General features: G+C 50.8%; 6 protein-coding genes across 6 annotated transcripts; 2 read left to right on the top strand and 4 right to left on the bottom strand.

Moving 5' to 3' along the window:
- Positions 1-628: 628 nt before the first annotated feature.
- BKA67DRAFT_542569 (uncharacterized protein) lies at positions 629-1,198 on the top strand (the record flags this gene model as incomplete). Its single annotated transcript, XM_046101128.1, has 3 exons — positions 629-631; positions 693-861; positions 951-1,198. The coding sequence occupies 3 exons, from the start codon at positions 629-631 to the stop codon at positions 1,196-1,198; spliced, it is 420 nt and encodes a 139-aa protein (XP_045951118.1).
- A 476-nt stretch (positions 1,199-1,674) lies between these two features.
- BKA67DRAFT_139810 (uncharacterized protein) lies at positions 1,675-3,345 on the bottom strand. Its single transcript, XM_046095057.1, has 4 exons — positions 3,194-3,345; positions 2,864-3,046; positions 2,580-2,756; positions 1,675-2,499 (listed from the first exon to the last, which is right to left on the bottom strand). The coding sequence occupies exons 1-4, from the start codon at positions 3,194-3,196 to the stop codon at positions 1,876-1,878; spliced, it is 987 nt and encodes a 328-aa protein (XP_045951119.1). The 5' UTR covers positions 3,197-3,345; the 3' UTR covers positions 1,675-1,875.
- A 484-nt stretch (positions 3,346-3,829) lies between these two features.
- On the bottom strand, positions 3,830-4,967 carry BKA67DRAFT_139682 (ankyrin repeat-containing domain protein). Its single transcript, XM_046095055.1, has one exon. It carries the CDS (start codon positions 4,731-4,733, stop codon positions 3,924-3,926), a length of 810 nt encoding a protein of 269 aa, XP_045951120.1. The 5' UTR covers positions 4,734-4,967; the 3' UTR covers positions 3,830-3,923.
- A 1,800-nt stretch (positions 4,968-6,767) lies between these two features.
- BKA67DRAFT_542571 (uncharacterized protein) lies at positions 6,768-8,321 on the top strand (the record flags this gene model as incomplete). The annotated part of the gene is made up of 1 exon (XM_046101129.1): positions 6,768-8,321. One exon carries the CDS (start codon positions 6,768-6,770, stop codon positions 8,319-8,321), a length of 1,554 nt encoding a protein of 517 aa, XP_045951121.1.
- A 1,515-nt stretch (positions 8,322-9,836) lies between these two features.
- BKA67DRAFT_139734 (putative amino acid transporter) lies at positions 9,837-12,211 on the bottom strand. The gene is made up of 5 exons (XM_046095056.1): positions 11,779-12,211; positions 11,457-11,718; positions 11,209-11,400; positions 10,647-11,038; positions 9,837-10,593 (listed from the first exon to the last, which is right to left on the bottom strand). Exons 1-5 carry the CDS (start codon positions 11,944-11,946, stop codon positions 10,165-10,167), a joined length of 1,443 nt encoding a protein of 480 aa, XP_045951122.1. The 5' UTR covers positions 11,947-12,211; the 3' UTR covers positions 9,837-10,164.
- A 3,545-nt stretch (positions 12,212-15,756) lies between these two features.
- Positions 15,757-18,227, bottom strand: BKA67DRAFT_596299 (WD40-repeat-containing domain protein; the record flags this gene model as incomplete). The annotated part of the gene is made up of 7 exons (XM_046105281.1): positions 15,757-15,852; positions 15,888-16,411; positions 16,724-16,886; positions 16,923-17,334; positions 17,384-17,429; positions 17,481-17,814; positions 18,024-18,227. The coding sequence occupies 7 exons, from the start codon at positions 18,225-18,227 to the stop codon at positions 15,757-15,759; spliced, it is 1,779 nt and encodes a 592-aa protein (XP_045951123.1).
- Between the last annotated feature and the right edge of the window lie 792 nt (positions 18,228-19,019).

Genomic DNA, 19,019 nt, shown 5'->3' on the forward strand with positions numbered 1-19,019 from the left:
CAAATGTCAGACCATTCCTAGCCCTGCTCTTTGCAATATTGCTAAAAGATACAGCCTGATGCAACCCTCATCCGCAATGTTTTGGAAATGCAGTGAGGTAAGGATAAACTTGACGAATAGAATGGCACGTGCATATTTTAGCGGTATACGAGCAAGCAGTAAGGTATAAGGGCCTTAATTAAAGCTGGCCTTAAAGGGCAGGCGATATTTAATACCTGACTGAATGTAACTTTACGGCGGGGTCAAAACGTAGATGTAATTATTAAGCCACCGTATCCCACGCGGGGAGCTTCCTCAAAGGAATTAGAATTACTATAGATAGAGACTCAGCGTAAGGTCAGGGGCACAAATCCTTATTCGTAAATATTCTATCAAAGCTGTCACGCGAGGGGATTCTCACTGCTCATAAGACTTACTGCATTGAAGCCTATCTCTAGTTAGCTAGAATCGATGAGAACAGAGACGATACTTACTTACTGCAATACACCACCTTGATATCATATCCTTTTACTTTTCATCAAAACTATATTACAATAAGCATCCGAAAAGTCTATTGTTATCTGCTTGCAACTCTAATTTATTAAATTTCCGGCTGCCATCCTATACAGCGCACCATATTCTACCCAACATGGTTTGCTAGCCGCCTTCACCCCTTATATGTCTCCAGAAATCAGGCAGCTAACAATGTCAAGCGTGTGTCCATTATCAATATTGGTCTCCCTCTTGTTTCCATCACCTTTCCAACTCTCGCCACCGGCTGCGCTGGCTATGAATACTCGTGCGTTGGTCGCTGCTACGTCGCGAACTACTTTTCCGCAATGCGATACGGACATTTGCTTCTCTCGAATGGCACGAGTATTAGTACGTTACTCCTCTGCCCAACTTGACATATTATGAATGCTCATTGAATTTGCTACTACAATTTTTGCTAACGGAAACACTTTATATAGACGGCTGGCCAATTAATTACACTATTCCGCCCAACGCCAGTATCGAGAATGCAGCACCGGGGCCGTGGGGTGCCTTCCTTACCCTGCAGGATACCGAGGATTACTATGACGGGACGCAAGAAATCTTTGCAATTGTGACGTGGGGCCAGTACGGTACGGGCGAGTATGATTATGAGACTAGCAATATCATCGATATCGGCGTAGACAATGATTTTGTTGAATCTGACTGTGGGGGCCCGGATGACTGAGTTAATTATAATTTGTTGTTGGAATAAGGATCTTTGCGCCCTCGTACGAAGCTAGATTCTAGATACTATAGATAGCCCCTTATGGCTGGGTATAAGCCACAGCAGCCACCTTATGGCTGTCGGCAGCCAGCACCCGAAAAGGGGGGACCATTAGTTATCGGTCGCGTACGAAGGGATAGAATCCCTTCTTTCCCTTCGTACGACACGCTGAATATAGATCTATTTGTCGTCGCACGGCGTTCGAAGTATACTTGAATGGAGAGGCCATTCAACATTTGTTTTATTTCGTCTACTCTAGTAACACTAGAAGAATAGGCCACAATATTGCCACATTACTCTGTACCAGTCGAAACTCTACCAGTCGAAACCCCAAAATCCTACCAGTCGTCTAGGGTTGCGGTTCTACTAGTAAACGTGCTTGGCGGCGTCTAGGATTGCGATTCTACTGGTAAACGCTGCTTGGCAGCGTCGTGGTTCTACTAGTAATCGTGCTTGGCGGCGTCTATGAGCTTGACTCGATAAATATGGGTCACAAGGCGACAAGGGTGTCATTTCCGGAAGAGGAACCCGCCATTCATGTACCAGTGGGTTTTGCACACGAATGAACATAGCTGCTGCATATGCATTCGTATATCCGCCTATAGATAACACTTTGGTAGCAATTCCAACCACGCGCATCAAGCCGTTCGGCTCACTCCAAACAATGCGCTTGTCTTGTCATCATCGAACCCCTGCAAAGTTATCAGGAGTTGGGTAAAAGCTCCCTCCATTTTCTCCTTTATCTGTCTGAACTGCTCCGAATCCTCACCAAAGGCTTTCGCCGCCTGGTCGGTGACCTGATTTGTCTGTTCTCGCACCCCTTCGATGCCATCACTGAACATCCGCATCTCCCCGTAGCTCACGTTGCCCGCGGTGAGCGGATAATGCCACGTCTTCGGGCCATATGTCTTTTCGCCACTCTCGGAAGTGGACGCAATGGGTCGTGTATACAGGAGAGGGCTGGGCGATTTCAAGGTCAGTTCTGCTGTTTCCTCTTTGATAATGGCGTTTTGGCGGGAGCGAAGGATTGATAACGGTATAAACTTCTTCGGTTTCGACGGTTGGGCTGGACAGGCATGCCAGTGCGCCCCATGACGAAATCGGGGGAGGGCGACTGTTTCGACTGGTGTTCTTAACAGCGGGTGGACTAGAGAAGCAGCTGTGGAGGAAGACGGCATTGAGCTACTTCCTTTTGGCATAGAGCTAAGCGGTTTATTCAATGCGAAAGATTGCCGTGCGCGAAGAGTGATTGAAGTTATCGCCTGTAGGTAGAAACGCGGACTCTTGTTAGCAAGCGTGGGATAGATTGTCCGAGATGGAACAAAAGAGGCAAACAACTTACAAAAGGAGCGACCACCGAACCCGGCGGGTTCGACGATCGCAGGTTGACTAGAAGAGTCGCCTTGTGCTTTAGCGGGACGTCACCAAGGCGTAGAACAAACGACTCGTTAGGTCGGGGGAGCAGCTCAATGAGTGGCCACTCTTGGCGGAGTAGGGTTTTTGTCGAGTTGTGAAGATCCTGCGATGCAGATCATACATGTTAGTTTCTCCAAGATCTAAAGAGGAAGGAATCTCACACGGGGGGGGGGGGGGGGGGGGGGGGGGGGGGGCACATGATTTCCTTACATTTGGAGGGTGCATCTGCACCTCGACGATGACTTTCTGGGACCTGACATCCACTGCGGTGGCCGTGGTAGAGAAGCGCTGCGCGACAACCAAGAGAATCAAGTCTGACGGGCAGGGTAGCACATCTTGTAGCCACGTCCACATTGTCCAATCCCCCTTGAACGGCGCAACAAAAAGGGCCGCCTGTGAATCTGTGTCGGTATCAAATGAGGGAATAGGAGCAGGAGTGTGAAGTAGGGGGCTATAAGAAGAAAACAGTGGTTAGCACAACTTTACGACTTCGTCCCTAAACCACCCTGATAAACCGCAGTCAATAGAGCTTATACGCACCATTCACTGATAATGAAGCACCGCTTTGGCTCGTAGCTGATGAGAGAATTGTCCAACGGTACTCGGAGCGAGTACCGTAGGTCTTCGCCCCAGTACGCCCCTGCTTCTGGCGCCTCGCCCAATGCATTCACTCTGGCTGGATCCGCCCTTTTCCGCAACAGAAGCCTCAACATCTCCCTGCCGTCCACAGAGCGAATATATGTCTCGCCCACCATGAACTGCTTCTCCTTGTACTGACTCGAAACCCCCGCAGAGCGTCGCTGCACATCCACAAACTTGCTTATGTTCATCTCTATCTCGCCTACATCGCGCCAGACGCTGAGACAGCCGGGCAAATGGGCAAGCTCGAGGTCGACAGCGCGCGCGCCTCCTGCGGCGTCGTTTTCGCGCCGCAAGCGCGCAGCATCGTCGTAGAAGGCAAGTACAGTATCATAAACAACTGGATCTTTGGTACGCCGGAATAAAAGGAAGGCGTCGTGTCCCGGCGGCGTCTCGTCTGAGACAATGCGCTCGTACACTGGGAGAAGGAGTCGCACCACATCGATCATCGACCCTGGTGGACGGGCCGGAGGAGAAGAAGAAGAAGAAGGAGAGGGAGGTGGAACGATCGCCTTCGCAAAATCCGTCTCAAGTGCTGCTGCATACTTTCCACCCTTCTCTATCGTTCCTGGCGGCAAGGTAAGCGGATGCATGATCCGGATCACGCCTTCTCTTTCATTGGGCGGTCGAATCATACCACTACCCTGCCACCCGTTGGCCGCATGTATGCGAGATGCAATGGCGTTGATTCACGATCATCGAGTGCGTCAACTTCTGCGCCGTGCTGAATCAGGAGCTTAACCGCAGGCAGGTTCTCCCTTAACGCGGCATGGTGCAACGACGTATGATTGTTCTCGTCGCGCGCCCGAACCAGCGTGCTGTCGTGCGCTAGGAGGATTGACAAGATCTCGAGATGCTCTGCCGACTTGAAGTCTGCGCAGGTGTGCGATGGCGTCACGCCGAATTTCCCGTAGTCTCGGGTCCGCACGTCCGCGCCCTGCACCTTGAGCAGTACCTCGACGAACTTGACGCGTCCGAACACAACTGCGAGGTGTAGAGGCGTTAGAGTGTATCTCGCGGCATCCCCAAGAGGGGCATTGACGTCGCCACTCTTTCCGAGTACGAATTTGACTGTCTCAACGCATTCCGTCAGCACCGCAGAGTGCAGAGGAGTCCAGTCAAATGGTGCCACCAACTGTCGCATGCTACCGAGGCTGCCACGAGCTGACACGAGAATCGTGTCAATCTCCATGTAAATCATAAGGTGCGTGTCCGACAGCTTCAGCGTCGCAACGCGGACGGCAGAAATTTCCGTCGGGCTCGCCATCCCAGCATACACCTTAAGGGCATTTAGATGGACGTCATTACACCTGAGTACAAAGTCCTGGACGGTCTCGGCCCCGTCCACGGCCATCTGGCGGTAGACGGCGATTACGGCGTCACGCATCGTAAGTGCGAATGTCTCATACTCGGGGCGTGCTAGGTAGAGAGCTTCGAGCATCTCGGACGGTAGAAGCGTCAGTGCAGCCCGTTTATAAGAAAACGGAAGGGTGGTAAGGTCTGGCGTTGTAAGAATCTTGTGGTATAGTTGCTGCGAGAGTGCGAGACGCAAGTTCGCCGGCAGGGCGTCAGGCGTGTTGAAAGTGTGGTAGACTTAGTTCATCGTGAGCAAGGCCATACGGTCATGGTCGACGATCTGAGCAGACTGATGAGTTTCTTCGTATCGTGAATGTGATAAAATATAGAGCGGCAACTCAAGAGACTTACCTTACTGCCTAGCTTGGTTGTTCCAAACGGCAAAAACTCCTCTTGGTTGGGGCTGATGTCGGTTTTGCCATTCTCCTTGCTGTTCGCCTTGCCATTGTCCGGCCTCCAACAAGTCAGAACACTTCTCCGCCAGCTGCTCTTCTCTTTCGACTTCTGGCGGGGTTTTATATTCAAGATCTCCTCAACCCTCGCTACACCTTTCCATCGCTCTTCCGGGTTCAGTCTCAGACTCCCCCAGAATAGCTTACCTATTCCGACCTCGAATATTGACCCCTCCAGCTCGTCAGCCGACGACTCAATCGCAAACATGGCCACGCGGTCTCTTTTGTCTAGCCTTAGCGCCTCGGCTTCCTTTGCGGACATTGCGCAGAAAAGACTGAGACCCTGCATCAATGTGAAATACGCAACCAGTCCGAATGAGTACTCATCTCTCGGGCTCTTCGTCGCATGCGCCCTCATCTCCTCACCGGCGGATTTCAGGCACTCGGGCGAATTCCACAGCTCAGTGCCGCCCCGCGGCGCATCTCTCGAAGTCGATAGCCCGCTCATCCCGAAGTCGGTGATTTTGGGGACGACGTGCCGCTGGGATCCGTCCTCGGCCGGAAAGAGCAGCACGTTCTCCGGCTTCAGATCCGCGTGCACGACGCCAGGGAGTGCAGCGCGGCCAAGCCTCGGGCGATGCCCTTGACCAGGTCGATTCGAGCCTCGAGATTCACAGGCACTATCCCGCGGCCGGTACGAGACGAATTCAAGTAGCTTGCCAGATCCGGCGTCTCGGCCATCGCAGGCTCGAGCAGGAGAATGGGAGCGATGAAAAAGTCCGCGTTTGCAGCGACCGTAGAGAGTGGGGAGGCGGAGGAGGAGGACGGGAATACGTTGGCCTCATCAAATGTTACTCCGAGCACCCGTGCTACATTCTGGTGCTGGCAGCGGGCCATAATCTCCAGCTCAAAGAGCAGGTCGTGCATGGCACGCGCGCGCAGGATCGCGGCATCGCTGCCCGGCGCGCACACCAGTGGCCGGAGCGCCGTATAGCTCTTCAGTGCGACAAGCACTGCGGGTCGTGAGGGCGGCGTCCATTTCCCGATCCGCACGTCGCCGAAGGATCCCGAGCGGGGTGGTGCGGAAGCCGCAGCCGTTATTGATATCTCGGCGATTGGCGCGATCCGCACGTTATTCCGTGTCAGTGTAAGCAGGAGCCGCAGGATATCAGGCTCCGGGGGAGCTGAGTCTGTAGAGGTAGCGTACCATTGTTGGGGCAGCGTAAGGTGTTCGGTGACGATATCCCGTAAAGAAGACGGGACAAAGGGGGAGGGTCGTTGGGAGGGAGAAGTGGTCGTTGATGAGGCCGAGAAGGAGGGGAGCGGGCGGCGTTGGGTGTGCAAGCTGAAGCTGGACTCTGTTGCTCTAGAAATTGTTGACATTGTCAAGGTGCCCGGGTGAGGGGACTGATGAATGCGGTCACGTTGTATCACACTCACTATTGAGAGACAGAACAAGGGAATGTGGGAGATGGTAGGTAATTCTATCGAGACGTAGCTCTCTACCCAGCCCCAGACTCGTCTTCAGGCTCAATCGATTGGCGCTGCGAGATTCCCTCATCGGCGCCTGGCCCGTCACGGGCAAAGTACTGTGTTGTTGGTTCAGCGCCTTAGAGGACGTGCATATGCGGACGGTGCGGCTGAAACGAAGCAAATATCGTCACGTCCGTCGCCCCGCCATGAGAACACAAGCACACCTCAATCTTCTATACTGACGGTTCACGAGGATGGCTGAACTGGTTGGCCTTGCCGTCGCTATACCGCCCCTGATACAGCCTATTAAAGACAGTATTGCGGCGCTGGTAGTCCTCATCTCTGCTTACCGCCAAGCCGATACACATCTTGCTCACACAGCGCTTAAACTCAAGACCCATCTGCTGCATGTCTCTGAGCTCACTGACTTTGCATGCGGCAGCTACGCAGCCTTTAGTGATAATGCAAAGGTCATCTTCCACCGGCTTATACGCGTCCTCGATGGGTTGCTTGCAGATTTCTGTGATGCGCTTGTCGGTTTGACAGATGTGGAAAAAGCGTGGTTGAGGAAAGCTGGGTTCGCATTGAGGGGCAGAGGGGTCTTCAAGAAGTTCGACAGTGAGCTTCTGGACTGGGAGAGGCGTTTTAACGATGTGGTGTTTATCACGGTGCTCGCTAGCGGGCGCAAAGTCCCTGCTCTGTTCACAGCTCAAGCCACTGCTGTGCAGCGCTCTCCATCGCTTACAAGACTGCTTGACATGATCGCTCGTACGTTTCATGAGTCTGGCCCGTTGTCGTCATCACTTAGCTCGGCGTCCCTATGCCTGTCGCCGCGCGACATCTCGTCTGCTGGATGCACACCAATCGACTATTCCTCTGTGCTGTACCACCCGCACACAGCCACCTCGCCGTCGTACCTCCTGGAAACCCACACCCTTACCCTCGCGACTGAGGCAGATGTACGCGGCATCGCTTCGTTTCTATCCGCCTCAGACCCAGCCATTACCTCGCTCCTTGCCTGTAGAGGCTATTCAGAGTCCACCCTGAAGTACAGCGTCCCGGACGGCTACAAGGACCCGATATCTCTCCGATGCGCACTGCTGTACGGAACCGACGCGAGGACTGAAGCCGCGTACGCGAAGCACTCGCTCGACGAACGGTTGGCGCTGATGAAGCGCCTCGCCAGCGCATTGCTGTGGGTGCACGTCGCCGGCCATGTGCACAAGTCGATACGGGCCGACAACATCATACTCTTCGGGAGCTCAACATCTTCGACCCCCTCCTCCGCCCAAACTTCCAGACAAGACAGCAGGGAGCGCGATCTTGAGTCAAAAGGATTTCCCCACGTGCTCGGCACGTCTTTCCTGCTGGGTTTCGACCTCAGCCGCGCCGATGCGGCGGCCACGTCGTACACGCAAACGGCGGACCTCCAGAAAGCATACTACCTGCATCCCGACCAGCAAGGTACGCCGGACCGCAGATACTCCCTGCGCGACGACGTCTACGCCCTCGGCGTGCTCTTCATCGAGCTTGCACTGTGGACCTTGTTCGTGCGTTGGAACAGCGCCACCTGGGAGCGCAATCGCGGTCTGGTCTCGGCCAGCACAAGGAAGGCACCGAGTCCCGAAGCGATGCGGGTGAGGTTTCTGGGCTTCGCGAGGAAGGAGGTGCCTCGGGCCATGGGCGGCGTGGTGGGAGAGGTGATTGTGGCGTGCCTGGAAGGGCTGGATGACGTGGACGAGGGGAGTGGTGATGGGGGAGCCTATATTAAAAAGGTACTGGAAATGTTAGATCGGGTGTCTCTATAAGTCTTGGGTAGCCGTATTTTTACAACGTTGCCACAATCTACCACCATTAGCCGTCCGCAATGATCCGCACGCATTATTGTAGATCCCGGGCTCCATAGTGCCTCTCTGTGTCTGTGGGAAGTCTGATCCGGGGAAGGTTGTAGGTGGGTGGGGTGCAGACACAGCAGTGGGACCGTAGACAACGATACCAAGAAGAACACCACCTTGCGGACGTTTTATGTACGTGGTGACTAGGTCTCGATTCCAATCACGCCTCGGAAACGATCATGTTTGGACCATACCTACATATGACAGCGGTAGAACATCGTACTGTTCTGCACAATCTCAGCGAATGGTGGAATGGAAGTTGGGGAAATGATGCGGCACCAATCGTAAATATCTCAACGAGCAGCAATCTGTTTCGCCAGGAGCAACGTTGGGAAAGGCCCACCTATAACGCTTGCTAAACTGCGGGTTAGCTGATGACGTATTTCATCAGTCCTGAATTTGCCCCATAACTTAAGTCCATAAACCCGGCACTAACAGACTTGAACGTCTTAAAGGTGCTTCCAGACGAGTAACCACCCCAGCACTTAAGCCGCAAAGCCACAAAAAGAACTAGTTGTCATCCTCGTCTATGTCTTCAGTATTTGGTAAAATGATATTCATTACACACCCGTAGCTTCTATATATTAGGGATGGAGAGAGAAATATTTTGACACTAGAAAGGCGGATACTACTCGTTCTGAATAATATGAAAGTGTGGGACTTATAGTCTGATTAAGCTTGTTACCCTTTGTAAGTTCCATACTTTGAGACGTCTTTCCGAAATTTCTAGGCACTAGACGATCGGGTTTATTGAATGAGTTGTAATAGATTGATAAAGAGAGATTCGACAAATATTTATATAGTTGTACCGAAGCATTGAGTAGAAGCCAGACGTGGAGCTGTCATATCCGGCAGAGCTGGAAATAGTACACACATTTGGCCCCGCGAAATTGTGCTAGTCTTGCCTGTTCGTGTCCGCATAGCCGAAAAGCTCAAAACAGGATACTTAGACCGAGCCGCGGGCATGCAGTACTACGTTTATGGTAATACCTGCATTCCCAAGAAGCTACAAATGGCGAGAAATGGATCGGAGAAAATAGGGAGCTCAATTGATAGCGCAATGTTCCTGACGACTCATAACGGCTATTGATGTGTAGTTAGCTATAGATCAAATGTCACCTTCGAATCCCAAAGTAAATTTGTAAGCAAAATGCATTATTCAACCCGGTTGGACTGGGACTGGGTAGCAGCCCTGTTCGTCTTGTTTGGATTCTATCCGTTGCTTCATCTTTGGCAGTCGGAAAATCGGGTTAGCAAGACGAGATTAATAGGATAGTGTATAACGTAACGTGGATTAGGGACGGAAATGGGCATCGCTTAGATATCCGGCAGTCCAGGGAGAATTGATGGATGGGTTATTTACGGAGTTTGTAGAACGGTCGCGGTCCACCCACACGTCGGGGGTCTAGGCCGGACACAGTCGGCTTCCGCTACACATTGTAGGGCTTGCTGGCTGTCAGGTCTGCCATCAACAATCCAAGAAGCGGCTAAATGGTTTGGAGGGACGAGAAGTGGTTAAGTCCAAGGTGTCACTAGAGATTCACAGAGACTTAGACCCGGAGATATTTTATGGGGCCGGATTATATTAGATGGAGGACATTGCGCCTGGTGGAAGGGGGACCAATTCCGGATGCATCTTACTCTGCCACAATTTGCGATGCAAATGCCTTTCGAGTAGATTTTGTAACCTTGTGCGATCTTGGTATAATTGCGCTAAATATCTAATGCTCATTGGATGCATCTAAGATCTCCCAGCTTAGTGAGAGCCTGACGACGATCCCGAGTTATCGGCGCATGACCATGCGCTTGACCCACCTTCCTTCGTGTAGGACGCGATAATGTCGCTGATGGTCCCGTACGTACCAGCAATCATGAGGAAAGTACCTGATGCTATCACGAAAATGCTGAAGGCAACCATTAATTTCCATCCGGTTCCCCGATACTTTCGGTTCCAGTTGTCATAGAGCCACATGGCGCCCATCGGCTGGAATGACATCAGGGTGCCGAGCAAAGCACCGACCAAGGACACGAGACCTCCAAACACCGGGATAGCACTGGCAATTACATATGCAATCAAGGTAACCGCAAAAGTACAGCCGAGCCAGACAGACCAGTGAGTCAAGGTGTTGGCTGTCAAGTGTTTCGACCCGCGTAAAGTCTGCACAAAGATGTATTTACTTGGCAACTGTGTTTGTGTAAGCAAGCGCTTCTCGTTGTTTAGTCATCAGAATGACTCACATGGGCGCAGATTATGCCAGAAACTAATAGTCCAGGCAGAGCGATACCATAGGCAATCTTCTTGATGAGAGGACCAGCTGAGCCTGGCGCAGGCGTAGCGACGTACGACCCGCAAAAGTAGTAAATAACGATTCCAACGATGCAATAAGTGACAGTGACGGTTGTCTGGCAAATGATCAAAGAACGGGTGTAGTGACGTGGGTCCCGCATCTCGGCGGCGATTGCAAAGAAGCCTGGTGTACCGGCATAGGCGAAAATGATGGAAGAGACGGCCGATATGGCATTCGTAAACGACGGATTGCCGACAATCTTGTAATCCGGGACCCAGACACCATCTTGAGGAGCGGCATATGGGCGGTCCTCGAGGCCTACCGCAATGGTAACAGTGAAAACTACTCAAGCATTAGAATCTGTTTGAATTTGCGAGTTCGTCACACAAGTCCTTTAAGCGCCACTGCGAAGGATTACTCATCTGCCATAATATCTTCGCCGTCATCAACCCAGCGATTTGATCTCGAGCTCCGAAGGACTCTTAATGACAAAGGTGTGATGTAGAACTTACCAGCGGTCAAGATGCAGATTATGCCTACCCACGCAAGCCAACTGATCTTCCCCAAGGTACGTATGCTAGCCATGCAAAAGATGGCAATGGCAGCAACAGCAACAAATACCGCTGTACAAGCACCGTGATCTGATAGCGCATTTAGAGCAATCGACAAACTGAGCATAGCTGAACCGACAACAAAAATCCAGTCTATAGACCGGTTAGTTTGCACATTGGACGATCATGCCCGAACGTTATCAACCTACACAAAACAAAAGCACCGCCAAAAATAATGCGTCCTATGCGGCCAAATAGCAGCTGACCCACGTCATCGATACCGTAGACCTCGGGGTGATTTAGCTTGAAGACTCCGACGATATAGTCCGACCAAGTGGTGATGGCAGCGATAGCGCAGAGGACTATGACACCCGGTACGAGGCCGAGGGCGTCAAAAGCCGATGGAATTGATAGAACGCCCAGGCCGATCTGGGTCTTCATCATCAATACTGATGTGCCTATCCATCCTACCTGGAACTAGGCATTAGCGTACCCGACAAAGCCAATTGCAATGGGAATCGTCCTACGAACATTACGGTAATTTGGTCCTCCCTCTACTATTTCCCCAAACACAGCGTCGTGAGTAGTCGTGCTCGGCCCACGAGAATCACCAATGTGTCCAGCTCCATATGACGGTACCGGACCTATTCCATGGCCATCGCCAAGGTCCTCGTGTTCCTTCTTCATGATGTCGGACATGGTTGGAGAATGGTCGAGTGGGTGCAAGTAGGCACCACGTATTTAAGGAGAGCTGAACGGAAATGAGATGTACGAGCGTCTGAGAAGCATAACGATATATATGGACAATAAATATTTGGCAGAAAGGAAAAGTAAAGCAGAAATCTAAAGTATTGGGTTAATTATGGCCAGTGATCCTCATACATTTCTCCAGCTGCCGGACTGCAAGGGGCAAAGTAGGATCCTCCTAGCTCGACTCCGCTACATTATCTCTACTTTCTTTAGATCAAGACTACCCCAGATATGACATCACTCTCCGTGATATGCAGTTTTCTAGTGATATCTTGTACGTACACGCGATTCATTTCCTGGGGTCTAGCTCGGTGTTTCTCCAGACTCCATAAGCTTTGTGGAGCCGCGGGACCCTGCACTAGACCCTATCCTGGCATGATGCTGCAACAGAGACGGAACCGGCAAATATAGTGCATCATACGAGCTGGAGCTAGGTAAGGATTGCGGCATTTTTCGTGAGGCGGGCAGAGGCGAACGCGCATGGTGCTAAACAGATTTTCAGTAACCTTTAGAGATGAAGTCAACACTACACGGCGAGCCTATATCTGGCGACCATTCAATTCGTCATTGGCTGTCGAGGTGTTAACCGACAAAAATCGCCGTAAGTCCAGGGTCGGACATACGCGGTTCACCTCCTGGCAGGATGACACACGCTACGGATGTAATGCCGTAGCGCTCTTGTAAAGCCACCAACCTAATAAGGTTACACGCGATGGTCGTTGATCTAATCATGATAACTAGACCGGCAGACCCGGTGTACACCCCACAGCACTTCAGAAGTAAACATCACGTGTCCGCCGATGCATGATATTATGAGGCATAGCTGATAAGACAACGTCATGCTCGTACGAATCGCCTTACCAGTGGCGGTGCTGAGCCAGCCCGGAACGTGCGATCCTCGGAAGTTCCAGCTACAAATTCACAGATAGCTACAACATTGTGATGAATTTAGGCGCATGTCCCGCCTCTGATCCCCTGCGTGACATTCGCGACAAACGCCGCCAATTTCGACCCTAACCAAGTTCAATTCTTCAAGCTATACAACATCGCGGTTAGGACACTGTCGAGTTCTTGGGTCAACTACCAACGGATTACCTTGAGAATATCCATGATAGATGTTAGTTCATACTGCTACATGCCACAATATTGCCACGGTATTGCCCTAAAGACGAATGGCAAAAGGGCTGAGGGAATTCATGCAATTAAGATGGTACCTTTAAATGCAGCCTCCAACACGCGTTGTTTGTAATGGCACTGATCAACCAACTGATTAACCAATTGCTATATTACAAGGTACTATTAGCTTGCATCATTCGGTCGATTATTGTGCGACTACACGGAAGACGCTGTCGCTTTTACTCAACGGCAATCTATGTTGGCGTAGCCGCCTCCTTAAGCTCACTGACACTGACGTTGTCTAGAAGAGGCTGTTAACACTTGTGGTGATGTGTTAAATCTCAGAATGAACAAGCTTCCACTAATTCCCGCGACCAAATGTTAGTTGAATATGAGTCCCGTAAATACTCCACTGACCATTGTATAACCTTGTTGTTGGTGCTGTCAGTCAGCCGGAAACGTCCCATCAGGTATGCTTCCTCGAGGGAATGACAAAAGCATTACCCAATTTTCCTTATCATGCTAGCTCTCGATAGAGTGTGGCCGAGGTAATGCCAGTGAATCTTGCGCATATCAGAATACCAGATAGCCAGGGATCAGAGGAGATCACTTCGGGAGGTCTTCCGTCTTTCGGACCATTTGCCAGAAGGCAGGACGGGCGACCGATTTACAGTAAAGATAAAAATTAATCTTGAAACTCCACAAGTTGTGGCTCCAGACTTGGATTTGAACAGAACACTAACTTATATTCTAGTTTGACCGAAGTGTGCAAGATATTTTGGAAAGTGAGTCTAGTTCACGGACAGCCTTGCCCATGGCCGTGATGGTATAATTATTAACGGATATTGCCAGTTGCTATCTCGTGGCAGAGCTCCAAGTTGTCGATAGTAATGGCATGACAGGGTTGACGGTTTTGCTTAGAATCAAGCGGCGGGATCTACAATGCCCCCAGTATAGTTGCGGGCATTACTTTTCAAGTATAAGCCGTGGATGAGAACCACAGCAAGGGTATCTGTTAATACATCGGTTGATGGTGCGATGCTCTCGATCATAGTGCCCTTATCATATTCGTGTTGAAACACTCTGAAAATTCGCCCTATCCGAGGATATTTGGTTGAAAATAGGGTCAACGGGTAAGATGCCGACAAGCTGTCTCCCCATACATATGGCTCTCTGGCTGCTGTGGATTCGACTGATTGGCAGGACTGCCGCCTTGATACCGCGGTCTAACATCTCTGCCTCGTCCTGGCCTACATCATTCTTGATACTTTTATCATCATAATGTCTCCCCCAACTAGCTGAGGGCCCATCTTTGAAATTTACGGTGACATAGAGACTGCCTTCTTCGATACGTGTTGCCTGATTATTATGCTGACAAAAAGAAATCGAAACAAAGCCACTATCGAAGGCGGCAATGATTTGCACGGATGATCTTTCCGCTCCCATACCCACTTTGGCGAGGATTGTAGAAGAATAGAGGTTAAACTAAGCAACAAAGTCAAGTGGGATGAGGTGGTTCATCTCATCAATTAGTAGCATATCGTCTGGAACATGGGCTATCGGGTCTTCAAGTATCCTGGACCGAGTCAGATGTAGATGGGCAGTTGGACAGGAGACGTTTCCGCTCACGTGTGAAGAGCGATGGAATAACTCTGGTATCGATGGTGGGCACTCTAATCACGTTGGAAGATCTCATACGAGGGACCATTCTTTCGTCATGCCTGGGCGAAAAGATGACTCCCTTCATTGGCGTCTAGGATTAGCACGTGAGGCGAAGCTGAAACCACTTGTTTGTGCGTTTTGGATTTGTTTACTCAAGAACGTTCGTTTCGATTAGATTGTGTAGTTCGTATGGTAATTCCTAAACTTGGTATCCTCCCGTAACAACATGGACAGATTCGACACGATCGACATTCACGACCAGAGGAGACGCATACTATGTGCCCAGAGAAAAATCTAAAGCAATGCAGAGAAAACCTGTCCCCATATCTGCATTTTAGGGCCTCAACATCTGAACTAGGAGATAGTACCCGCCTGAAGTCTTTCATCATGTGACTGCAGTAGGCGAACATCGGTCGAACCGGGTATTTCGTTTTCGTAAATCGACCAGTCGCTGATAAAAAGAACTGGAATACCATCACTTTGTACTAGGTTAGCGCATCATTATATATCGTCCAATCATGATCCAGACATGTCTGTGGCAGAACATCTCAAACTCCTCCTCATCCGCGGCGCATCAACACTTGGCGATGGGGTTGCTGCAGGACTCCTTCCCGCGATGCGTAGAGGACATGCCAATCACGATTTGGATGCTTTCCAAAAATAAAAATAAAATAAAAAACCACTCGTCGCCCTCCTTCTCCTGGAAATGTTGCGGAAGAAGCGTCATCTGCTTTTCATTGCAAGGACATTGCACTTCTCTTAGAGCTGGAGGGGCTACCTTCATAAAATTCTGTTTAGCGATTGATTCTTTGTGTAATTCCATACAACCTGCCCAGTCTGTCCGACTGATCAATCTTCTCGGTTTACCGCTGGGGCATCTCAGAATGAAGATGGTTGATCTCATTTCCACCAGAAACGCATTGCCCTCCTCGCCAAGCATAACTGCTGTGTTCATCAATCTGCTAGCATACCCACCACCCATCAACGAATAATGTCGCCCTCCTTATCGATGCCCTCCGTCATCTCAATGATGTCGCTCCCGCCCATGATGCCCGTTCCCACCCCGCTGTCGACCTCCTACGTCTTGCACCCCATATCTCGTGGAACTTCACACTCTTATCGCTCGCCGCAACGATCAAGCAACCTTCTGCCATTCCTCCCTTCCCCTTCCGCGATCGACGATCACGTAATCCTCGGCTGGACTGCCGTTGTCGATGAGCTCGGGATTCGGAGTTGTCCGATTGTGTATGTGATGTCGGAGATAGGTTTCCTGGATACGGAACAGCATAGAGGGCACGGTGTTCGCCGTCCCACTTTACGCTTGCAACCATTTGGCAGTCCGGCCAGCTGAACACGGCTATCCGAATTGCGTGGTCGGGTTGAGCATAGCCGAACGTGGCAGCGATTTCTCGACGAGTGGTGCTCCAAACGAGGCTGGTGACCTGAGCGCTGACGGATATGGTGGCCAAGGTCGTTCCAGATGTGCTGTGGTAGAAATGAATCATCTTGTCGTTCGAGCCACCACCAGTGGCGAGTAGGTGGGGACGCCAAGGACAAAATGCTATAGCCTTGACAGCAGCTAGATGTGGCCAGCAGTGAAGGGCCGCCGACGCGTGCCAAGTTTTGACCCGGGGAACTGGAGGGGACGGAGGAAAGTGTGGTAGCACGAAGTTTGGACCTTCTGGTGCAGGTCTGGGAAGTCCCAGAGGGTAGTAGTAGTTTGAAAGAATGTCGAAGTTCGTATAGTCAGTCCAAGAGGCTTCTGAGCCTACGCCTGACCTTGGATCGAAACTAGGCGCTAACGGGTTCAGCGAGTCCTGTGGCTGATCGTCCGTCCTCATCTCGAAAACCTCAGGTAACTCTTCCGACAAGCCCATGGAAGTCGAATATCGAGGGTTCTACATTCGAGAGACTTCCACTTGCACATCTTCGTCCTCGATATCGTCACCTAGAATTTTTTCTGCCCTGAAGAGGCAACACATGTTGTCGTTGCCTCCTGTAACGAACATTTCGCCGTCAGGTGACCATGCGAGACCACAAATCTGTTGTGCGTGAACCTTGACGCGAGCCAGCAAGGACATTGACCCATGCCAGGTATCTCGGGCAACTTCCTAAGCGCCTGGCCACTCCACAGAATAATAGTAAACATCGCCAGCCTCTTCACCAACGAGGAGATCCTCGGTATAAGCTGGGACTCCGGAATTGAAAGGATTTAGCGAAGGTCGCATGGTGGTGACTGGACGCCAGCTCATGCACGAGACAGGGTGGGGGTGTGCGGCTTCAAAGCGAGGAATCATACTGTCGAACAAGGAAAGTAGACCAATGTAACCGTTTGATCGTCCATATGCCAATATGGACTTGCCGCCTTCAGTAGATGAAAATGCCACAGAAGTAAGCCATGATCCATCTCGAACACCTGGATTTAGCAGTGATGTACCAGTAGGTTCTGACCAGCCGTACAAAAGGTTCCCAAGACCAATGGCAAGAATGTTGCAAGTTGGAGAATAGGCCATGATTGAGCAGTAAAAATCGTCTCGAAGCCCAGGGGCATCAAGGACCCTCCTGGAAGTCAGCGTATAATGTGACGTTAAGGAAAAGAAGGTCTCACCTGAAAGGAGGATTGGGAATGGTTCGCTGCTTTTTTACACGCTTTTCTGCACTTATTAACCATTAATTCAACCGGCCAGCATAGTAATTGAACGTACTGGGGAGGTGCTTGTCATTGGACCATTCAGAACCAGTCCAGGTTGTCCTGGATACGTTTCTTGAAGCCCGGCATTTATTCCTCCTTCTACGAGGCTGAAATGTAGAGGAGCCATGGTGATGGATAACGCGCTGTACTCGATTCATGTTCAATGCTTGTGCGAGTCTTCCTTCGTGCTTTTCCTGGCGTTCTTCAGAACGTGGCCGTAGGGCCGAAAATGGCATACTGTAAAGGGGTGCGTTGGTTCCGCTGCTCATATATTGGCCCCGACCACCGTCAATTGCCATAGACCCTGGTGCAGTGCCGCCGACAGACCAGATCGTTCCCCCACTAACCTAGTCACTATTAGAGTATGCGACGAAGGGGCTGACATGTAACCGAAATCAGCTTAGTCGGACAGCACCTACTTGTCGCTCCAGGGAACTAAGTGTAATTGCATTACGTGGAATGGCCCCTACCGTAGTGCCTAACATCATTAGTGCTAGTCACTTATATCTTCGATGTCACTCTTACCCCGTCTATTCCTACTGTCTGGCTGCCGTACTGTTACTGTATCAGGTTTGGGACAGGGAGATCTAAAGACGAATGGATCTGGGGTGGCGTCCTGATGCCGAAGTAACCGCTCAGGTGTTGAGAGCTTATGCGATTCTTTCATGGTTCGAAAGTGATCAGATATGGGAAGTGGACTTTGACTGTTGGGCAGGAAGCGATCAGCAGCTGTCGCCAGCCCTCTCTGGGACCCGTTCATTCCGTATCGCAGAAGGCAATTTTGCTTTCGGCAATTAATTTCGGGGTCCGACCAAAAAGGTGTCAATACAGCTGGGCGAAGCTTGCCGATACAAGAGTCAGTAACCGGTATCTTTGAACCCGAGCCCTCTTGCACATCCGGGGGTTGACTGCAGCGACGCTGCGAATGATCAGTACTGGGGGTTCTGGGTGGAGACCAAGTTCCATCCAAATATTTTTCAGCAGATTGTGATCTGTTATTCTCGGCGCCGCCACGTGGACTAGATAATGTGCGCGTGTCTAAACATGGAGGCACTGGAGTAAAATTGGTGAGCTCGGCCAGTTCTTTCTTAGCTGGCGTTGAAAGATGCCTTTGGTGAGTTGTCTTGCAAAGCGTTGTACCACTGGATACCGATTGTGAAGAACGTTTGATGACGGGGGTGAAGCATTTCGAGGCTGTTGTTCTCTTCTGGCGGCGAGTCTCTTCCATCACAACTGTCGATTGTAGCGATAACAAATAAGGAAACGAAAGATCAAAAACTGCAAGGCAGTAAACAATAAGTTGTTGAATGATACTGTGCGCAAGAGTAAGACTGGAGCCGACACAAACGACCAGCACGTGTTGTCCTGATTGCACTGAAGGTAAAAGAAGGAGGGCGGAAAGTTGAGAACGAAAATTTCGATGCGTATGTGGTAGCCAGAGAACATGTTAAAGTACAATGATCTGAGGAAGCAACTCGTCAGTGTGGCGTGCCATCGTTGCTGCTCTAATTGTTATATCTTTGCCGGCAGATGGGCGGAGATGTCCTCCATT

The sequence above is a fragment of the Truncatella angustata genome (assembly GCF_020726525.1).
Source record: "Truncatella angustata strain MPI-SDFR-AT-0073 chromosome Unknown BKA67scaffold_14, whole genome shotgun sequence".
Lineage (NCBI taxonomy): Eukaryota > Fungi > Ascomycota > Sordariomycetes > Amphisphaeriales > Sporocadaceae > Truncatella > Truncatella angustata.

Bases quoted from the DNA above. Each gene is read 5' to 3' on its own strand.
- BKA67DRAFT_139734 (XM_046095056.1), bottom strand. From the start codon at position 11,946: ATGTCCGACATCATGAAGAAGGAACACGAGGACCTTGGCGATGGCCAT. The intron at 11,719-11,778 runs GTTCGTAGGACG...GCCTAGTTCCAG, and splicing joins GAGGACCAAATTACCGTAAT to GTAGGATGGATAGGCACATC. The intron at 11,039-11,208 runs GTAAGTTCTACA...ATGCTTGAGTAG, and splicing joins AATCTGCATCTTGACCGCTG to TTTTCACTGTTACCATTGCG.
- BKA67DRAFT_139682 (XM_046095055.1), bottom strand. From the start codon at position 4,733: ATGCTCGAAGCTCTCTACCTAGCACGCCCCGAGTATGAGACATTCGCA.
- BKA67DRAFT_139810 (XM_046095057.1), bottom strand. The intron at 2,757-2,863 runs GTAAGGAAATCA...TCTGCATCGCAG, and splicing joins TGCAGATGCACCCTCCAAAT to GATCTTCACAACTCGACAAA. The intron at 2,500-2,579 runs GTAAGTTGTTTG...TTCTACCTACAG, and splicing joins GTTCGGTGGTCGCTCCTTTT to GCGATAACTTCAATCACTCT.